The following is a 23,575-nucleotide window of genomic DNA, read 5'->3' as shown; positions in this document are numbered from 1 at the left end:
CCTCCTTCAAAGGGCCAGATTCTGCCACTCTTTCCCATGTTGTACAGTATGGTATTCTTCAAAATCCGTGGCACTTCTCGAGGAGCAGAGTACTACCCAGTGTGAGTACAGAGTGGCAGAATCCGTCCCTATAATATTTGTCAATTCACAACCATCATGTCCTCCACAACTGTATATTTCATTTTTGTAAATAGGATAAAAAAAATTCCATTTGGAAGGTCAAACTCCCCAGACAGTGTGGAGTTGCAATTGTTCTTCTTTGTGTTTAAGCTGCCTTTCCCCTGCATTAGGCTGAGAAAAATGTCTGCTGAACGCTGACATGGACTGTAAATTTATTCCTGTGCCACAGACAGAGTTGCAATGATAAGACCTCTATAAACAAGGTAGCCAAAGGGTACGCTTTAAATATTGTAACTCGGTATCCTTAAATATAGCCGTGGGCTACATTTTAAAGAGATTTACTATTCAAAATGAATGTACATAGCTCTAGAAAGTAAAGAGTTAACTTAGCTCCGCTTTAAAATGCTAATAACAGACAATGGTGTGTGGATAAGTTAATTAGCAGAGCCAGCTTGTGTTTAATTATTTCACTTGACCTGGTGCAGATTTATACAATAATCCCTTTTGAGAGGGGAAGGGGCTGTCGGAAACTATGTGATGTACCATAGGAAAAACTTTAAAACTGTCTGAGCTGAGTAGGGACTCTTCTGACTAAAACTTGAATGATACAGTATTCTCCACTGTAAGACAAGTTCAAATGGAAAAAGAAATGCAGGTCTGAACCACAGAGATTATGCTAAGGACCCGGTATGCTTCCCACTCTGCTACTTAACTCTCCCCGCCCCATAGTCTGCTGGGATCTTACTACTGAATAAGGCATGAACCAACCCACTTTAGTTGGTGGTGGGATTTCATGAGCAACCTGAAACAAGTGCAACCAGACTTGTACCAGAATTCAGAGCTATCTGAGATCTTCTAGCAAAGAAGAAATGGAATGAGAACTGAAGAGGCTATCTGCTCAGTTCTCATTCAGAACTTGCTAATTGGAATCCAATTAGACTCAAAGGTGTATTTTGACTCAGTAGGTCAAAGTACTTTTTGTCTGGCAAAAGAAATAGTAAGGTGCCTGAATATGAGTTTTCATGAAAAATTAATGACTCTAAAGACGTCATTACAGTTTAACATGCAAGAGCATGCACAGAGCCAAAGGATGCAGTATCTTAATGCCAGCAATACCTAAATGAGACCAGGTGCAGTGGAAGAGAGTCAAACTCAAAGAGAAAGAAGTGAAAAAACTGGGAAAACAACTCTGTTAGCCAGCGACTAGATTTAGACTCACTATGTGATTGGGAAAAAAATTCCCTCCATTTGAACCAAGTACTAAGAAATCATCCTTGGTGGAGATTACTCAGGGTGGATGTAAACTGGCTCTCAAGAGACCTTTAAATGCCAGCTGTTTCTGTCCATTTTCAGATGTCACCATCCTCCTCTGCTCATCATCAGAAATGACTTACAATGACCCAAGAACCTGAGCTGAAAACTTTTCTATAGAACAATCAGACTCACCATCACCATGTGAGCAACAGCATTACCTCTGCTTTTTACTCTTAACTAAGACATCATTGATGTAGCAAGAGGTGGAGGAAAAGCAGGACCAAGGGTAAGGCAGACAGTGGCATGGGAAAATCTCTGTTTTAGGGAAAGCAGCGTGACCAGGAGGCAGATTACCCATTAGCTCCCATGGCAGCTGCATGTCACTGGAACGCCCTCAAGTGTGAAACCCCTGATTGGAGGAGTCAGAGCTTTCTTGGCAACTGGTCCACAACTAATTTCTCAAAGGGGATCGGCATGCACTTCTTTGACATAGCTATCCTTCAACGGAATTGCCAGTTCTACCCTGCCTCCATATCTAAATAACAAGAATTCCCACTGACTGCAGAATGGAAAGAGAGACCCTGAGAACACTGTGTGTTCACCTTGACACATGTAAAGTGCTCAGGTAGCACATCGATTGTATAAATACCTAGCTAGATAGACTGAATGTGGCAAGGAATTATTGAAGAAAAGTTCAAAATTAAAAAAAAAAAGTTACAGCAGAACACAAAATGAACCGTGGGCTGGAGATTTTGCATAGACACTTTTGATTTACTGTCTGGCTGGTGAGTGTTGTACCAACGTTGTGCCACTTCAGCAAGTTGCAGGCAGAGCGTATGATTGAAATAGCAAGAATGCATGTGATAATCCCCCATGGAAACCACCAGATTATGGATCACCCAGCGTGGGTCACATAAACCTAAAAGCAGCTCTTCTAGCTAAACCAAACGGTTGATGTACTGTTGATTCAGCATGTCCAAAGTGTGCAGCCCTGCATCTCCTTTTCATCAGCATGACCACAGGAAGTCAAGGATTAAAATGTCACATGGACCTATTGATCTAGAACTGTTCCCAAAGATACAGGCTGGCATCTAAGCAATTTCCTCTCTCAGTGTGTCCAGCTAGGTGATTGAATGTGTGTTCTTTGCTCTGTTTTACTTAGTCTTTATTAGTGTTTATCTGTGTTTGTCAATATTATTTACTTTCTAAAACCTGTAGTGATATTAGCAGCATGTGCATTTAAACACAGGTAGTATACTTAGGGTAGGTCTACACTTACCTCCAGGTCCGGCGGTAAGCAATCGATCTTCTGGGATTGATTTATCGCGTCTTGTCTAGACGCGATAAATCGATCCCGGATCGATCCCGGAAGTGCTCGCTGTCGATGTCGGTACTCCAGCTCAGCGAGAGGAGTACGTGGCATCGACAGGGGAGCCTGCCTGCCGCGTCTGGACCCGCGGTAAGTTCAAACTAAGGTACTTCGAAATGGGGGGTTAGTATGGACCAGGCCTTAGTGAATGGAAGCAGGGCTATGGTGACCTATCTGCCCGAAATTCAAACTTCCACCAGGGCTTTGTAGCTTATATAACTAACTGTTCTTTAGCCCATTAGGTTTGTGTCCAGCTCACCTTCTTCCTTCACTTGATTGTATGAAACTTGTGAAATGATAACTACTGATATTAGAATTGAATGCGCTAGTCTGGCCTCCCTTCTAGGCAGAAAGTGAAGTCAGGAGAAGTCCTGGGAACATTTCTTTTTTGAAGAAGGAGCCTAACTAATTTCTGTGGGTCCTTTCTCTCTCTGTTCATAGGGCTGACACAGCTTTTAAATCTCCTTTTCTCTATCCTTTCATTCTGCTTCAGTTGAATAATCTGCTTCTCCTATGATCTTCAAATCTCTTTTCTAGGGACACTTGTGCTCATGCTCCAGTTCTCTCTCTCTTTCTGACTACTTCCACGGCTTAAAGCTCCTCCAGTCTCTCTTTAAGTCACTGATACAACAGCTATCATTGCAGTACCTGTGAAACTTCACCATGGTAAGTGACAGACTGGGGTTTTCTAGGGCTACCTTTAACTCTATGAGTCATGGCCAGCAGTCCGACCCCGACCACTTATTCTAATATTTCCAGACCAGACTCACACCTTGTCAGATACTTTAGAATGATGTTTCTGTTAGCGTCTCCCTTACTTTCCTCCTCTTTACTTGACTGATCCAGTGGCTGGCTTGGTGAGTGGATAGTCACTTATCCTCCATCTTGCTCCCCCACCTGGTCTTTAAGGGGCCATTTTAAATTTGTCTTATTTAATAATGTATAAAATGTGTCCATCAGAAATATAAGAAAGAAGATAACATATTGACCAACTTCAACTAAACTGTCTCCTCCAACACCATCTCAGCACATCATCTCCCTCATCAGGCAAAAGTCTAAATAAATAGATAGTACTTATGTGATTTATTTAATTTCAACCAACACAGGGTTTTCTGGACTGACAGGGGGAGCTAAATCCAGATCTGAGGATTGGTATGCCCCAAATCTAGCCCTCTAGATTTAAAATATAGGGAAGACTTACGGAAGTGTCCCAGCATCTTCCATGATGGTTCATAGGAAAGATGCAGTCTCTCCATAAGGCAGTCAGAACCCAAACCACTCTGCAATCAAAATTCTCACCTTGAAATTCGCCAGAGGCAAACAGGAAGCCAGGACAGCCTTTGAAGAAAAGGTAAAGCATAATCTTTATAGCTAATCTTGCTAAGTAAGCTGGCAGGAGTCTGCTACCCTTGTTGAAGCTTCTAAATCATCTTCAAGGATGGTCTCACATAGAGTGCCTTGCAGTGATCTAATTCGGGGGCACTAGGATGACTGGAAAGGGCTACATCAGAAAAAAAAAGTTGCACAGCTTGGGCAAACACAGATGGTGGAAAATAACACTTCTAGGGCCTGTGAACCCAGGACTGCAAACTTCAGTGACATACCCCCAGATTAATAGGGGCAAACTGCATTCCGACCGGAGCCTCCTTATACATCTTCCAAATATTGGAACTCCAACTTCAGAGGGTTTGGTTCTGTGGAGCAATGCTGAATGGAGAGTATTTGGAGTGGGTTCCTAACTCTTGACATCTACAGATTACTACGAATGGCTCTACACTGAGTGTACACTGTGTTTCCAAAGGCACTAAATGGAGTTAATAAACTGACCCCTCTTCACTGAGGAGTAGTAGCACTCCTCACAATCATTTGCTGACTGAAGGTCATTCTGATCCCTAATGAGAAAATGAAATGCGTGTTGGACTTGCGGAACAAGTTCAAATCAGCCCTGCATACAATGTAGAAATATAAGCTCGAATCAACTATACATTTACTGGCTAAATTCAGTTTACAGCTAATCAGCTCTTCCTTTGACAGATAATGCTGCTGTGGAAGTGGGATAATTTCATAAATGAATAATTTAACCCATTTTCTTTTAAGTAATGATATTCAGACATATTAACATATAAAGCCTCAGTATTTACATTTTTGTTACCTGGACCTGCAGAATTAAAATGTATCCAGAGTATTTGGTGATAAATGACATTTATAGAGTGGCTTTCATTACACAGGACTTCTCTGTGCTTCACAAAAATCCCTTGGATGGAGCATGGCAGACAATTGGCACACAGCTCACCACATGACTGCATTAGGGGAGAACTTCTATTTTAATATCGTAGACAAACTTTTCTTCTTTCATAGGTTCACAGATTTTAAGGCCAGACGGGATCATTAGGTCATTCAGTCTCATCTCCTTCCTAACACTGGCCATAGAATTTCACCTCTGTACCCCTGTTTTGAGTGCAATAACTTGTGAGCTCATCTTCCAAAGAGGCATCCAGGCTTGATCTGAAGACAGCAAGAGATGGCGCATCCACTTCTTCCCTTGATAGTTTGTTCCAGTGATTAGTCACAGCACGCTGAGATAAAAAGTGTCCTGGAAACCTTAAGGCCACATGTTCAAATACAGAGACTCAAGATCTAAACACACAGAAATACATGTGCATGTGCAAGAGTGTACCAAGCAACATATCTACAAATCTCCACCCTTGTGCATGCAACTGCAGGAGTATTTTTCTGCATGTGTTTTTAATGCACTCACCTCAGGGCTCCATTTTTGAATAACTTATAGATTCATAGATTCATAGATTCTAGGACTGGAAGGGACCTCGAGAGGTCATCGAGTCCAGTCCCCTGCCCGCATTGCAGGACCAAATACTGTTTAGACCATCCCTGATAGACATTTATCTAACCTACTCTTAAATATCTCCAGAGATGGAGATTTCACAACCTCCCTAGGCAATAAACTTCCTTTAGGTCCATGAAAATCGGACAGAGCTTAGTTGTTTTAGGTCTTGTTGAAAAGAAAACAACGGAGAGAAATAAAAAAGGAACTATTCCACAGCAATATCTCTTTATTTAAGGCAAAAGATTCAGATAGTACATGGAAAATACAGCTCATCTTTAATGGTGCTTGTCATAGAATGACAAGCCCTTACCAACTTTATGTCAGTCATTGCTGCTCCTTTGAGATGGCTAATTTTGGTGAGGAAAATATGAAACAAATTCATATAACACAGACAAGCTAGTTAGATGTTATTTTCCTCTCATTCATTGTCCACTCCTCTCTATACACCCTTACCCATCTGATCTGCATAGATTTACTGAGGTATACCTTGTATCATGTCAAGATCCTTCAGTATCATGTTGCAGCAGACGTTATTATAGACTTATTCAGGAGGAAGGAGTAGGCTTCGATAGCAGCACACTGATAAGCAGGGCGAGAAATAAAAAACACAGATCCTAACCGCAGGCTAAATCCCTTTTGTGCTGTTCCAGTAGCATAAAGGGGGATTAAAGCTGCCAATAAGGCTCTGCTCCGGATTGTCCTGTCACAGTGGATTCCCTGGTGTCGTAAAGCCAGTGAAGCCAGTCTAGGTTATCTACATCCTGTGCCTAGTGTAAAGGGCTGGCCAGGAGAGAAAAGGGGCATGGCTGGAATGCACTGCATTTCGGCAAGCTTAGGCCAGTAGAATAGTGCCCAGGGCACCATTCCAGAGGGTGTAAATTAGAGCAGTTCTGTGGCTGCTCTAACTTGCCACAGAGGCTGAACTAGCCCCAGCTGACCCCAGGCCTGGACATATAATGTCCTTTCTGCCTCCTCCTTCTCCTTACAGGCACTGAGCAAAACTCTGGTGCACATGAGCATCCAGCCCAATAATTCTCCAAGAAAGTTAACAATGGGTTTCTAACAAAACGGCTCCTGCAGTTACCAGAAGACAACTGTTCTCATTCACCTACATACTCAGAATAGTTACCATGTAGGGCACAAATGAACCCTGACACTGACCTAGCTGAATTACACAAAGAAAGCAAGGGCATCGGTTTTTAAATGCAGCCTTTCAAAATTCTGTTCTCCCCAAAAAATTCTAGTTTCAACAAAGACATACTGGGGAAGAGGGCAGCCACATTTTCCAACCAGTGAGAAGAACCTCTCTCTCACCCCCCCCCCAAAATCCTGCTGTTTCATTCATAAATAAAATAAGCCACAAGCTCAGTTGCTGGCAGGCACTCCCTTTTATCTTTCACTTGGTTGAGAAAGAGACTAGCAACATCACATTTTCAGAAAGCCAAGGGTGGTAATCACAGAACTGGTTGTCATGTATTTTTAAAAGCATTTGCAGCAGCACTGCTCCAATCATTTTAAAAAAGAATGATAAGCATGCAGAAAATTCTGAAGAAGCAGCTTAACTCTCTTCTTTACTTATTTTTAAGATGAGAAGAATGCACTGGAAAAAGACCACTTCCAAAAGGAGATCTCAAAAAGTTAGCACCATTTCACTACAATCACAGCCGAGCTGAAATACTCATTATCTCAAATAAGCCCGGGTGACATTTGAGATGTCTCGACAATTATTGGCCTGCCAGCCGTGTGTGGAATCAGCCAGTTTCTTTTCTCTTTTTGGTATCTTTTTTTTACATGCTCAAAGACCTCATTCATAAAATATGTAGCGGGAGCTCTTCAGAGGATGATATTGCCTATGCTGTAGACCCGATGAAGGTTACTGTGCTGCTGAGACAGATATTCTGCCAGAAGATAAATCAATGTAGCCGGTGGAGTTGAATTACTGCATCAAGAGCTCAGTGGTTGGCACACTGGCCTTCAGAGCGACAGTCTGGGTTTGATCCCTGGCTGGTGGGACAATTTTGAGATTCAGCGAGAGTGTAGAATAAACACTCGGTGTGGTCCTGGTCACTATCCCATGAGTGCAGGGGGAAATGCTACTTGTTAGAATAGGAAAGAGATGCGAGTTTGTGGCACACTCCCATAGGATGCACTTGGCCCATTTATCTCCTGGGTGGTGCAGACAAAGAGAGAACAACGAGGACTGGAATCTGGACATACTGCTAAATTAAGCAGATAAAACGATTAGCAATTGGCTAGCAGCTTGATATAAACCAAATAAAAGAGCATGGCTTTTCCCCTACAGTTTAGTTATATCCTGTCCATCTCATATCTTTATGGCCTTTCTTGCAAATCCAAATATTCCATGCTCTAGTCACTGCCTGATTTTCCCTTGTCTTAATATGTTCTCCAACTGCCATTTACATCTGCTTCACTTTTGTCTATTTTAGAGCAAGTGTTTGATTTTAATCTGCTGATGTTAGCCTGGTGTTTCAGTGTACCTTTGAATCTTTGGTTCTTCACATTCTAAAACCCCATCATTTTCTCCTATTAGTTCAATGGGATAGATGCTCTTTTGTTCCACCTTTGGCATTTCTTACCCTTTTGCAGGCAGGAGTTTAAATCAGACTTGCTAAACTGTCCTCTAATAATTTTTATGAAGTGCAGTCCAATTTTCTTTATCTTCCTTGGGGATCCATTCAATTAAGCACAGTCATAATGAATGAATGGACACAGAGCTTTGTAACCATATTTACATCCAGATTAATGGGAACCAGGTAAGATAACTTTAAAGCCATCAATATTTTAATACCTTTGCTTTTCATTTTGCTATCTTCAATGTCAGACACATTTAGAGGCTGAGTTTTTAATTTCCTCCTCAGTTTGTGAGAAATCAGAGTTTATACGTGGCTTTAAATTACCAGAATTTGCCTCAAAATAGATTTCTTGCAGGTCTTCCATCTTGATAGTCAGCTGAAAGACTGCACATGACACAAACTGAGTTGCAAAGCTGATCATTTATTGGCGACTGTAACGAATGTAATCTATTTATCTGCATATTGCCAAGAAGCCAGTATTTATCAATATTAATATTTAAATGAAGACTCTGAGAGAGCACTAAAAATATAATGTAGGGAACATTCAGGCAACAGAAATGCTGAACTGGATGAGCTAAAATGTCTTCTCCATCTCACCTTTACCACTCACGTTTAACTAGTTTATCCAATGCAAGGTGTTGTTGTTAAACCTCGAATATGAGCCTGATTCTCATTGACACTAAAGCTCAGACAGTTAAATTTACTAAAAGGGCCTTACTGTAAACTGAAAACGAGGCTCTATATCAATACAATCTAACAGTCCAATGTCACAGACAGTGTGATATGTACATAAACATTTGAGCCCATAGAATGTATCTTTTAGGAACTTCACCCACACGGATCAGACTTGTTAACATTATAATCCAGAGCTCAAAATCCTGCTCCAATTTGGCTTCTGCTCCTAACAATGGACAGACAACACAACCTAATTTAGTCCCCTTTCTTCCAAGAATTCAACACACATTTGCGGTCTGGTTAGTAAAGTTCCCAGATACAGATTTCTATTTAGATTTGAGAAAAAAAGATTTTATATTGATAAAATATGAATTCTTCACTCCAATTCCAAATATTATCTTGGTGCCACCTGAAAAGCAACAAAGACACTCGGAATAAACACATTGTATTGCTTTAGGGAGCACCAAGGATTATGTCTGGACCTGAGAGGTTTGGTTTCATTGTCTTTTGTTCAACCTTGTACCCAGCTATGTCTTTTGTCCAACCTTGTACCTTGTACTATGGGATGGTCAATATTCTATTTCCAACTACTTACTGCTACCGGGCCTCAATTTCCTAGGAATAAAGTCACAGGGAAGATGGCCCAAAATGCAAGCTTCTTCTGAGAGCCTTAGACCTGGTCTACATTACGAAGTTGGTGCCAGCAAAACTGTGCTGGCTAGGAGTGTGAAAAATTGACACTTCCAGGGTACATAGCTATGTGGGCAGAACCTGCAGTGTAGACGCAACTAAACTGACAGAAGAGCGATTCTCTTGGAATAGCTAACGTCATTAGGGGAGGTGGACTTACTACGCTGGCAAAAGAACTTCTGTCAGCATATGCAGTGCCTACACAGGGGCTATCCCAGCATAGCTATGGTAACACAGGCACTATAGTGTAGACATAGCCTTAGAAATATTTCACCTGCTAGCTCAGAGATGGGCAAACTATGGCCCGCGGGCCACATCCGGCTTGCGGGACCGTCCTGCCTGGCCCTTGAGCTCCCGGCCAGGGAGGCTAGCCCCCTGCCCCTCCCCTGCTGTCCCCCTTCCCCTGCAGTTTCACCGCCGCGCGGGCAGCACTCTGGGCAGCGGGGCTGTGAGCTCCTGCTGAGCAGGGCAGCAGTGTGTCTAGCTCCAGCCGGGTGGTGCAGCTGCCAGACATGCTGCTCCGGGGGGCCTGTCAGGGGGCGGGGGTGTGGGTAGGGATCAGGAGATGGGGATCGGGGAGAGTTTGGATAGGTGTGGGGTCCCAGGGCCTATCAGGGGGCAGGGGTGTGGATAGGGGTTGGGGCAGTCAGGGGACAGGGAGCAGGGGGGGTTGGATAGGGGATGGAGTCCTGGGGGGGCAATTAGGGGCAGGGGTCCCAGGAGGGGGTGGTCAGGGGACAAGGAGCAGGGCGGGGTTGGATGGGTCAGAGATTCTGAGGGGGGCGGGGAGTGGGAGGGGCGAATAGGGGGTGGGCGCCACACTTTTTGGGGAGGCACAGCCTTCCCTACCCAGCCCTCCATACAGTTTTGCAACCCCAATGTGGCCCTGGGGCCAAAAAGTTTTCCCATCCCTGCGCTAGCTGATAAAGGTGGGGGGTGGGAAGCAAAGATTCTGCCTTTGTTTTTTTGATTGTTTTGGCCAGTGAATTTTTAAGTTGATTTGCTCTTCCTTTGCCTTGCACCCCTGGCCCTACGCCACTGAAATTACTAAAAAACTAGGACCTCTCTAAGACCTAAAAGTCAGTAGGACAACTGGAGTTTTGCCATTGATTTCCACAGGATTTCACCTTTCGGATTTAGGATCCAGCTTTGGGTACCTGGTTGCTGTCCTGTCATTTCTAGGAGGGCTACAAGTGATTCCTATGCTGTCTATAACTTCTCTTCTACCACAAGTCTGCAACAGGCTCCTGCATTGCCTGGGATAAGCTATCTGCTCATGATTCAGTTAAGTTTCTGATTGTGTAAATAGAGAGCGTGGAAATGCCCCCTGTCATGTTTGCAAAGTCACCTCGATCAGAGTGTGGAAGAGGCAAACCACAGTGCTATATTTTTTCCTCAGCTCTGTTTCCTGTCTTCACATCCAATCTCTTGAAAGTTCTTCTTTAATTTGACCAGCTCCACGGACAGCTGTTTCATTGAGCCTTCTCCCTCAGGGTCAGCACTAGCTGACGCTGTGCCTTGAGGGAGCCCCAGTTCTGTGCCAGCTCCATCCAGCACCCCTTGTTTCTATTCCAAATCTTTCTGACTGCCACAGGGGCCCTCTTCTGCCTGCTGTTGCTGACTTACTGTCAGTGTTTCTATCGAGTTCTCTGTGTTCACCAGCGGCCACCTTCCCTTGCTCTGAGGCTGTGTTTAGGATTTCTGCTCCCAGGCTGAACTGAGATGCATGGAAGCGGCATGGAATCCTGAAGCCTCAGTGTAGCCTTGAAGCAAAAGGCAGCCTGAGGTATTTGTGTGAAACACTGACAGTAAAGCGTTCAGCAGCCAACTCTCCACAGAGTGCGTTGGAACCTAGATGCCTTGACACACAGTGAAGGCAGCTTGTACTGACTGAATGAAATGGAGAAACAGTGACGGAAAATTTCAGCACCCTCCCACTCCTACAATTTTGGCATCTCAGACAACCAATCAGTTCACCAGTCCTCTGAATGGATCTCTTACCCATTTAGTCTCTATCCAGAGAGACAAATGGGTTGCATAGTTAAGGGAGGAAAAAGATGATAATTTAACTCATTTTTGGAAGGCATCCATTAAAAACATGGTACACTGGGCACTGGACTTGCACTGCAATATTTATCCTTGTGGTACTGCCACCTAGATTTAAAATGGAGAAAACCACGAACACCTTGGTAAATTTAACTATAGCAAGGTGTGGATCCTGTTGTGTTTTTTTTAAAGAGTGTTCATCGTATTATCAGTGGGATATCACAGTACAGTAAACAACTAGCACTACCACTCACTTTTACATAGTTCAGAAAATAAGATTGCCGTGTTTGACATTTGAAAGGTAGTAACTCAACCAATCATAGGACAATGGAGAAAAAGACATGGCATAAATTCTTCCTCCACCACCAGCTAATCAGAATGGATTTTGAGGACAGGAATTTCCACTGCCCAGGCTAACCCAGTTGGTTTTAATTTAGGGGCAAGAAATTCCACTTCCATTTCTGTTCCACTTAGTGACTGATTCTGGGGACAGGACATCCTAGCATTTATGCTAATCTGATCATTTTTTCTGTGAGAGGTTGGAAAGCCTCCCATTGGATTCACCCTGACTTTCTCTAATAAGAAGCGCGTTTCCAAAGAAGGTGTGGGAGGGGACTTGTGAGACTCACTTTAGCTAATCTGTGCTGGTGGAGTGTAGTTTTTATAACTTAACATAGTTTTTTTCTCCATTTGGAAATATTTGCATATTCTATAATGACAGCAAGAAGATCTATTTAGAGAAGAGTGCTTCTCGAAACAAAAGCACATGTGCCTTAATATACAGCAGTAGACATTTCCCTAATGTTGTCAACATAATCACTATTAAGTGGGGACCACGCTGGTTCTCTAACACTAGTGGGTGAATTTTTTAATGCCTGATAATGAAGCAGTGTTTGGGATCTAGCATTATATTTCAGAAATGTTCACAATGGTACTCTAATTGTTTCCAAAGATACAGTGTAAAGACCCGTAGAAGTTAGAGATGGGAAAGACCTTTGTCCATCCCCCTGCCGGTGAAGGACTGTTCTCTACAGTTTATTTTCCACGGCTTTGTTTAAGTTGTCCAGGGATAAGGCTTTTTAAACTTTTAAGACTATCTCACAGTTTCATAGACAGCTGACGATTAGGACAAAAGGCCCAAACCAGAACTCAAAGATCCCCATCTCTGGACTTTGGGCAAGTCACATCCAGATCTGAACCTCATGGCTTCACTCTGAATACAAATGGCTCCAAACTTTAGGACATTTGGGTGTAAATCTGAATCTGGATTTTACAGTTCAGTAAATCAGTGACAACCAGAAACATCTATATTTTTTCTTTTAAACTCACCTCTCTGTCAAGTCCAGCAGCCACTGTGACAATGTCTCCTGTTTCACTATTAATGGTAAACATATTTTGTGATGGACTCTGTGGGGTCTGAGTGACAATCCGGTATCTCACCATCCCATTGGCTGTAGTACTATCATCAGCATCATTTGCAGTCACCGTCATCACATAGGTCCCTTGAAATAAGAGAAAACAAAACATCAATATCTTTTCAATCGGCAGTAATGCGTTGCTGGTGAGTTGGAAACCTGCGCTTCATTCAGAAATGTTATAGGCAAGAACATCAATTTGAAATCTACCTAATTAGCCAAGAAGCATATTGTGAAAATACTATCCCTGTTTGGATTGGATACGCTGGAAGGACAATGATCATATATAACCAACCTTCCCCTGTTTCATTATCAACTCCAGCCTTATAGTTTTTTCAAAGATTGTATGTTTTAAGGCAACGTTTGCCCTCTGCAGCTTCCTGTGCCTTCTCCCAGAGGTATAGATTTCTCCTTCCAAAAATCAGCCCAGTTACCTTGCTATGAGACTATTTCTAGAATTTAGCAGCACAAGGTCTCCTAGGGTTCTCAGCAACTTCAGAAGGATCCACCAACATGCACCACTGCAAAATGGCTTGCCCCATGCCTCCAAATCCTGCAATAAAAAAGTCCATCACTCCAGTGCCAGCACCATTTCAGTGCAGAAACAAGGCTTATCTGCAGAGCAAACCAAACAGCTGCTGCCCAGCAGGGAGGGAAATCAATGGTTTGGTATGTGTGGCCAGCAATGTATTGAATCGTTGGTTTGTTTCTTGCTAATCATCAGCTTCTTCATTTGCCTTGCAAAAAGCCTATTTTCCAGATATTGCTAGGAGCACAATGACAGGCTTATTATCACTGGAGTTTGGCAGCAGGGTGTTCTGTTAAAGAGGGAAATTATCATGATGATAGTAGAGGATGTTGCTTGATTGGATGGACTCCCGCAGCTGCATGGTCTTATGACCCCCCTCCCCTCCCAATAGCTGATGCACTGCAGCCTAACATTTGTTATTATTGGGTGGAAAGACTGACTTAAAAGATGGGCACACACTGCTTACAAATAACGATCTCCAATAATATATGTAACTGATGATAAGGTACACAAACAAGAGAAAGGGGAAAGCAGGCCTGGACCAAGTTTACTGGCCACAGCAACAAACAAGAATCAGTAGAAAAACGGAGGGCATCGCTATTACACTCCTCATTTGAGAGTCATGCATAGTGAGGGACAGATTATGGCTGGCAATCCCTGGCCCACACTGGAGGAGGCGCTAAGGGGTCTCAGCAGGGATTCTAGCTCACTCTAAATGGGCACTCTTTCAATGGTGGCAGCACGCATGTCCTTCTGAACTCAGCCAGCTATACTAGCCACCGCAGTGTGTACCGCAGTTAATCACACTGCTTTGCCCCACTTTTGGATAGCTACCACCTTTGGGGTGCTAGCGGGAAGCTCCCCAACAGTATCACATCCTTGTGCAGGTGCACATAGTCCTACAGGACTCTTTCCAGCTTGCACCACCAAGCTGTCTTTGTTCTCTATGGTACTACAGATCCCTGTGAATTTTGCTATTTTAGCTTTTTAAAAAATGTGTAAGGCAAATTCTTGTGATACATGAAAGTCCTGTTTTTCTACAATCACCCTGGCCCTCATCTGTGAAATGAGAACGAAGTATTCAACATCTTAAATTTTTTCTGATCAATAAACTTGGGCTGAAGAAAGGAACATTGACTTGGAACAAGATTGCATGAGTTATGATTTGTTCTCCTTTCTCTTGTAGCATTCCCTTTTTTTCTCCTGTAAAAACAGTAATGATGAGAAAACTGATACCAGCAAAGAATCCATCCTTAGATAAATGCTTAATAGGAGAAATTTCAATAGAAAACATGTTGCACAAGATGTTTGATTTGAAATTTATGTTATCTTAATGCATTCCATAGAGATAATAATCTCTGAGCAGAATGTCAAAACGTATGGTTAATGAAAATGGAAGAGAAAATAAAATCTATTTTAGGAGATATAATACACACTGTAATACACTCATGAATCCAAAACACCAGGCTCTAGAGAAACAGATTTCATGATTTAGTTTTCGGTGCAAGAAAACATAACAGTTCAGAAATAAAAGTTGTTTGGTACACTACATTGCCGATAGGAAGCAAAGAAGAGTCTTTTATATTCACGAGAGATGCCTAGGTGTAGGAATTTACAAAGTCCCAGACTCTGCAAATTCTTACTCATGTGAGTAATTCCATTGATCTCATTGAGACAGCTCCTGTGAAGAAGAATGACAACCCAGGTGAGGCTTTGTAGGATTGGGCTTCATGGCTTTTCTTTCCCTTCACCCTTGTTTCCCTCAATGCAACACTTTGACCAATAAAATAACATTTTATACATTGCCGTTCTAGAAAACTGATTATATCAGTTGTCCTTGACCTGCAACCCCATAAGGACACACGAGACATGTTAAATGTCTTTTATGATGTGAACTGAGAACCAGGCAGCTGCGGCTCTTGCTTCAATCTGCTCTGATTCTCATGTGTGAGTGTTATAATTTTCTATTGTGAGATCCAAATTAGCAGGAAGCAGAAAAGGTTTGGGGAACTTGACATTAATGCCTAGCTTGTAGCAAAACAAGTTGCCACATGTAAGGGTGGCAAGTAGCTGGGGTGGGTTCTGTAGATTTTGAGAAAGTCACATTTCCTTCTCTGGTGCCCTCTTTGCTCCAGGAAGGAAGTCAGCTGATAGCATTCCACCATCCAATACCTAGTATACACTAGTAGCAGATTACTTCCCCCCTCTATGCCATCTCTGCTCTGCTGCCTGATATGTGGATGGATGCAACCAATGTGCCCATTCCCTTCACCTGCCCACTTAATTCCTGCCTGGCTCTGTTGGAGGAGAGTAACAGCTTTACAGAATCTGCTCTGCTCTCCATGCTGTGACCCGTGTGCAAAGGTGCACTGTCTTAAGGACACGTGACAATTCTACCATTATTGTGTGTATTCTGTGTTCAGTATTATACATATTTACTTCATCTTAACCAAGACACAGCTCTTGCTGGACACCTTCTCAGGGTATCGTAGCGTACAGTTAAAAAAAGGTACATTGTTAAAATATGGCCTGCTGAAGTGAATACCATAAACACACACACACATGCTGTATATATCTAGGTGGAGTGGGATGGGCATAAGCTGCTGTGGTATTGGGCATGTTTGTGATTGCAAATTTAACTACTGTCAGCGCATCTAAATAGTTTGCATAGGGATACTTGTTTGTATATTTTTAATTGAAATAAAATATATCTATTTCTACAGTACTCATCATTGTAGTATCTAGGCACATATATCGGGCTAGACTGTACAGCCCTTACTCAGGTGAGGATTCCTACTGATGTTAATGGGGGTACTCATATGAGTAAGGGTTCACCAATGTAAGGACAGCCCAATCTAGCCCATATAGTGTATGTGTTTGAATTGAGCAGAAATGGAAGTAACAGACTAACAGTGCTGGCTGTGTGCCAGCGTGCATGCAAAGAAATGGCCATTATCATCCCACTGGTCTTTTCCACCCGACGTCATGGACGGACACTGTGAAAGCTGTTCCAAGCAGCCTTGCTAAAGTGTTGCACGCCTGACTGTTCCACTTCGGGGTCAGCCACTGCCAACCGTGATGAATTACAAGGTGGTTTTTAAGATGCAGGACTAGAATGAAATGACCAAACCGTTTTCCCTCGTAACCCGAGACAGGATTTGAAGCTGTCATGGGTTTCTGATAATTAATACAACTACTCAGCACTTTACTTCTGCAAAGCATGAACTTAGTGCATTTCTGATCTGAAGAGCTAGTGCACGAACACAATGCACAACCCAGACCTCATTAAAAGAGAACACATGAACTGATGAAGCACAGAACATTGACCAAACCCAGGTCGTGTATCACATGCTGAAACACATCATCTGAAAGACGTATTCGATATAATTGCACTAAAATATACACATGATCTATGAATATCTGTAGATAACCTGTTGAAATAGAAACATTTATCACTTCAGGTACAACATATATTAAATAAAATACACCACCTAGTAAATCATGTCAATATTAAATCAAGTTTGTTACACCTGTTGAACAACCCTCCCAAGCAACTGATTGAATTATCATGCACAGATAGTGCTGACAAGAGTACTGTACATTAGCTCTTCATTAACTAATGTGCCAAGTTCATATCTCAACTGAGTCAAAGTTAACATATGACACGGCATAGCTGATCTACCATTAAAAAGAAGACACCAGGAATCTGAACTTGACAGTGCATGCCTTCCATTTTACAACGAATGCAGCCTTCTGAACATTACTTTGTCAAGCAAATTTATTTCAACCAGATGATAATTGAATATATGAAATAGCAAGGCATCCATTGCCCCTATCTCCTGCCTACCCGAGACAGAGGGTTTGCGTATGCTAGATCTGATGGGGTAATTCCAGCTCAGGTAGACATACCCACACTAACTCTGATTGAGCTAACATGCTAAAAATAGCAATGCAGCCGTGGCAGCACAAGCAGCAGGTGCAAGCTAGCTGCCCAAGTATGATCCCATCTGAAAGCCCGGGCACATACTCGGAGCAGCTATCTTGTCCCACTGCTAGTCCTGCTGCGACTACACTGATTGATCAGAGCAAGCATGGGTATGTTTCCCTGAGCTAAAAATTGCATCTCCAGCCCCTGCCTAGACATACCCTATGAGTGTCACTATGTGAAAACATCCCCTTCAGATTGATTGGGCTTTCTGTGGGATGCGCACATGATTAGAGGAAGTGATAAAGAAACCATTAAGTGCAAGATAGAGCCTTACAGAATATATTATGTCCAGAGGAGCGGGGGCTGGTAAAGATGATGAATCCACTTAGTGCAGAATGAGAGTTTCTACACAGGGAGTTAGCTTTTGTGCTTCATATTCACATCCTAGAAACTTGGCACTAACTTCCCCAAACCCTAAGATGGTTTGGTTTGGAAATGATTACTAAAGTGCAGTTCTGCATTGAAAAGTTACTATGTAAAACTGGCTTTGTGGGGTTCCTTGTATCTCAGTGACTCAAGATCATACTGTATATACCCATTTGATAAGGAAAAATAAAAGTAAAAAAAAAGATTATATTTGAATCTCTAAATACATGCATGGATGCATGGACTCAAATGTTTAGCTCTGCAAAGTCATCCTAGGATCTGACTGGCAAGGTGGATTCTTTCTGGCTCAGATGTTAACAATAAAGAACTGCAGACTAATTGCTGCCCTCGCTTTCCCTTTGTCTTCAACCTCTGATCTCTTTCACATCTGTGCAACCTCATTTCTGTGCAGTAAAGGTTGGGTTTTCACAGTGTTAAGATTTACAATTGTGCAAACAAAATCGGAGAACAGTCGCACTCACACCTCTTTGAAAAGATGGCCTCTAATGCTTTCGTGTTACAATTGCATCATAATTACCTCTATTCTAAGCTGGATAAAAACAAGACTGATGTTTATTAGTTAGACTTAATGCAGAGCTAATGGGGCATTTATCAAAAAACAAAAAGCCTTCCACGCTGTCCTTTATGCCTCATACCAATGCAATAAATACATAAAATAACCCCCACCGTGTCTGTTCTTGTGTAGAAAGAGACACGCTAAGACTCCATGCAGTTTTCAGGGATAGCATTAATTCTTTATTGAGCTGTGTCTTACAGTTTATGTTTTTAAATGGCTGGTAAATGTTACAGAATCATTAAAGGTTGGTTAACCTTCTCAGTCTAATTTTGTCTTACAAGATACTTAATTTAATCATCTCCCCATAGAAAAGGAATGAATCATTATGTGCAGACATGTAGTGATGACCATATTACATTAGATCTTCATTAACCCAAGTTAATAATGGCTTTGAACTGATGGAATCCTCCCCTTCCTCCTTATTCTCCCCCCCCCCAAATTGCAAAGCTCATGTAGTGAATGTTCTACATACCAATGTTTGGTAGAAGAATAAAGTTATCACTGATGGAAAGTTCATGCTTTAAAAGTGGCACAAAATTTGTATAATACTCTCCTAAAACTGACAATTTCTCATTTAAAAGCATCCTGATAATTGCTGTCTTATACTCCCTGGGTCAGATTCTCAAACCCTTACTCGTGTTGAATAGTACCTTACTCTTCAAGCAATACCATTCATTCCAAGAAAATCTCTTGCAGAATAAGATATGGCTCGGAGAATAAAGATGGCAAAATCTGGTCCTATATTTGTACACAACGGGATCCCAAACCTGAATATGTTCTCTGGGTTCTACAGTTATATGAATACTTCTCCTCCATTTACAATAATAACTTTTAAATATTGCTTCAGTGTTGAAGGCAGCAACCATCTGAAAATCTCAAGTTCCAGGCTGAATCAGTCCATTGTCCATCTTGGATTTGTATATGAAAATTGCACTTTGCCTTTGTTCTCCTCTCCTTGATGATTTCATTCTGATTCCAGCAAAAAGTGAAATGGACAAGACTCTTTTTCTGAGAAGCAACTTGTCAATTTCAATCTTCTGCCAGTTTGCCAGACCAGAGCATGATTTTCATCCAGCCTCCACGCTGAGGGACAGATTCTTAATGTAAACAAAAGGCACCAATGGAGCCACAACAATTCACAGAGAATCTGGCATTGGCATTTTCGGTCCACTGAAGCTCTTGTTTTGGAGGGCTGATATTCTTTTAAACCATCAAGGGAATAGTTGAAAGCAGAAAACATGCTTATGGAGTGGTAGGACATTTTGGGATTGCCACTTTTAACCATGATCCTTTACAACTGAAATAAGTGCAAGAGTTACTCTTGTCTGTAAATGGTGCACATTATGGCTGTGACCAGCTGTGTTTGATGCACCAAAATTCAGGTCCTTCATGAAGCACTGTAGAATCCGAGAACAACCGCATACATATGAATATGAAACAATAATAATACCTCTTATACAGCACTTTTTAATCAGAAGATCTCAAAGTGTTTTACAAGGGAGATCACTGACCGTATCTCCATTTTACAGATGGGGAAACTGAGGCACAGAGCAGGGAAGTGACTTACCTAACGTCATCTAGAAGAAGAGCTGGGAATAGAACCCAGATCTCCTGAGTCCAGTCCAGTACTTTCTCCACTTGGAGTTAACAATATATAAAATCAAATCAGAATCAGAATAGCCCTGGCTAAACTAAGCACTATATTTTGACCTAGAGACCTTCTAAACTTTCTTGGGTGAAGGAACAGGAGTCTTGTCATTGATGTCAATGGGGCCAGGATTTCACTCCTTGTATTTTGTCAGCTAAGGACGAGGGGGGCAAAAACTAAAACCATGATCATTCAAAGTTTTAAGCACAGGAAAGGACGACAGACACAAGTGCATAGCCATAGCCTGCGAGAGTGAGAAGGAAATAAAATAAACCTACTATTTTAGTCAAATAAGGAGAGGCAAGACTTGGAAGCCACTGAAATGCCAGAATAACTATTTTCAAATCAATGAAGTATTGTCTGGATAATCAATGTAATGAATGAAGAATAGGGAGAGTTGTCATTACTAAATGTAGAAGTAGTGAAGATGATAGAAGAGGCAATTTAGAAGATATGAACTTGAGGCCAGCATAGAGACAACTGCTGTAGTATCTAAGACTAAAGCTCAACCGTGCACAAAAAATGGATTAAATAGATGATAAAAAGCCATTTTTACATTCTCATTACCCCAAATGCAAAATGAGAATCAGACCCACCAAATTTATGCAGTAGTGTCATCAAAATAAATAAATAGTGTCAACTAAATGAACAAGTGCAAGGCATGGAGATGAGACAGATGCTTGAAATTCTGTTGCAGATGTAATAAATCGCAAATATGTCTAATCTAAACTGTATCCTGCATCACATAGACAGAAAAGTAAAGTAGAAGCAGCACTTTCCTTTCAGATGCCGCTCCCTGAGGAGTAGCTGATAGCTCCTGGCATGCTCTTTTACCATTTTTTTTTTGTAATCAATGGCATATTTTGACCTTTCAAGCAATTAACCTAATTCACAGACGATGTCACTCCCTAATTACTGGAGACATCAGATTGTCAACCTCAAACAAGGCACAAAGAGACAACCTAATGTGAATAAAGAGAACAAGTGGGTTTAGAGAGATGATTGAAAAAATCAGAAAGGGTGCTGTCATCTGGAACGGAAGAACAAAATAAACATCTTGGGAAAGAAAACTAATGAATGCACTGAGTACAAATCACACAGAGGTATAGCCAGATTTGAGGTTAACTCTTGTATGATTTGGGAATGTAGTCTGCAGCCTGGTGAGACTGAAAGCACCACAGAGAAGTTATATGAAGTAAAACTCGAAGAAAGACAAAACAGACTTCAGTACAAATGGATGAGCCTCAGCTTATGAGGCAGTTTAGTAAATGGAACCGCTTGCTTCTCACAGTAAACTCAAAAAGTGGAATAAGAGAGATTTAGGACAAAATATTCAAAACTGTAAGCAACCAACACAATTTGCATAAAAGCATGAATGTATTTGCATGCCTAATTTGCACATACACATATTGCACAGCTATAACTGTGCATGCAAACAGAAAGACAGATGTCCGATGGCAAATGCATATGCAAATAGTGAAATTATGCAGACATTTCTTTACAAAATCTGGGCCTCCACACACACTGCACAATACCATTGTGTATCTTGAATTTTCACTGAGAAAGTGGTCTGTACAATTATAAAATATAGTTTCATAATTTCCAAAATAGAATAAAAAAATGTTAGACTTTTTTTCATGACAGAGTGGAAATTAAAGTGCACCGCAGAAAATCTATCCACATTACTCTGTAGAATTGAGTTATGAGAGAGGCCATTAATGCAACTAAAGAAACAAAATATACAATGATGGTACTTAATATTCTACAGATTGAGAACTGGAAGAATGTATCAGGGCAACTGCACCAATGTTTTCCCTCCATGGTCCAGCAAGGGCTCCCACTCTAGGGCCCCAGATCCTCAGCTGTCAACTCTCTTGAGCAGAGACCCATATCTCTCTTGCTCCTGACTGGAGTTTTTCCCAACCTGCACTGTTCAATACCTACACTGACATATTCTCAGCAAGCCAGACTGCCTAAACAAGCCAGTGTGTGTGCTTTACTTTCTCTCCAAAGGTTATGAACAGCTGTAATTGCCAGCAATCACAGATTACCACACATCTCTTTATAAGCAAGCACATTTATTCTTAAAGTGAAAGCATTATGGAGAAAACATATTAAAAAACCTACTAACATGCTAATAAGCTTACCAGAGATCACCTCCCAGTTCCAACAAGGGCTCTGGTAGGAGTCAGTCCTTCAAACCACACAAAGGAGTTTTCTGTGGTTACAAGCTTTCACAGCTTTAGCTCAGAAACGGCACACCAATGAATAGATAGTCTTTTCTTTATACAGCTTAGGTTTATGAGATTGGTCTCATATAATAGGTGATCAGCAGACAAAAACAGTCTCCTCGGGGCATAGTTTCAAAAGACTGGATTTTTGCATAACCAGAGGTGAGAGATATGCGTTAACCTCTCCTTAGGTATTTTCCAGGAACACATGTATTGTCTGAAAAGACCATTCTTGTCTGGCACATTGTTCGATATAGTCCTTTGTTCGTTCAGGCTTCTCATCACATCTCTCCCCTAGAGAAGTTGCATACAATCCTGGCCCAGAATAATATATAAACTTTGCATTTAGTACAGTAGACCCAAAGAGACAAACTTAAGACAATAAGGATATTGAAGGAAACTGCTGCATCTGTCACAGCAGCTGCACAGGATGTCTCCAGAAAAGATGCAAGATGTGCTTGACACCTATTCCATCCTTTCAATTGTATTTAGATATTTTCATTTGCTGTAGTCTGATAAGACTTGGTGATGCTAGGTGAACAGGTAGGGCCAAAGTTCACTGACTTCAATGCAGTTAGGTCAGCAGAAAATTTGTCCTTTAGTCTACAAGGGAAAACGGTGTAGATTGTGCATAGTTTTCTTGCACAATATGTTACAGACACACAGTCAGTACACACACACACACACACACACACACAAAACCAACGGCAGATTCAACAAAGGACCAGATTCTTGATTGTTTTTGACTATTAACTACTTGCTGGAGGACCCCTGGAAGAATAGTTATAGCCTGATTAGCATGATGCTTCACAACTCTCCACTGCTATCAACTTATTTGTTTCTATTCTTTTAAACAATGTGTCTTGATTATGTTTTCCCCTAGGTATATGGCACATTATTTGTGGTTGTTTGGTAAAAACATTGCAGTGGATGGGCTACTGCATTGCTATAATTTATTTCCAGACTGGTCTCAGAAGACTATTTCAACCAATTTTTCTTTATATCAACTTGGCCATTTTCTTTGAAGGGAAAAGTATCAGAGTTTTTGGATGTGGATTTTTTTCTTCTTGAGCCCTATAATTCACTGCATGGCTACTGGGACTGGCTGTTTCTATACTAAAAAATAAGTAAGCAAACTATTTCACAACTACCCAGTTTTGACACAAAACGGAAAGCAGTACAATGTGGTTGCATATGAGAACTTTCTTATCTCAGAATGGTGCTTGGC

The 23,575-nt window shown here is 41.6% G+C and overlaps 1 protein-coding gene across 3 annotated transcripts in view; it reads right to left on the bottom strand.

Annotated features, from left to right (window-relative positions):
* The window catches only part of CDH4 (cadherin 4), a 653,967-nt gene that overhangs the window by 101,021 nt on the left and 529,371 nt on the right, over nucleotides 1-23,575 (bottom strand). For all 3 annotated transcript variants that reach the window (XR_002887781.3, XM_005302930.4, XM_008178578.4), the window contains exon 7: nucleotides 12,923-13,095. Coding sequence is in view for 2 of the 3 variants with exons in the window: in XM_005302930.4 (XP_005302987.2) it covers nucleotides 12,923-13,095 (173 nt within the window). In the remaining variant the exon portion in view is untranslated. The remainder of the gene's footprint in view (nucleotides 1-12,922; nucleotides 13,096-23,575) is intronic.

Source organism: Chrysemys picta, chromosome 13, assembly GCF_011386835.1.
Source record: "Chrysemys picta bellii isolate R12L10 chromosome 13, ASM1138683v2, whole genome shotgun sequence".
Lineage (NCBI taxonomy): Eukaryota > Metazoa > Chordata > Testudines > Emydidae > Chrysemys > Chrysemys picta.
This window is presented reverse-complemented; position numbering and strand designations above follow the sequence as displayed.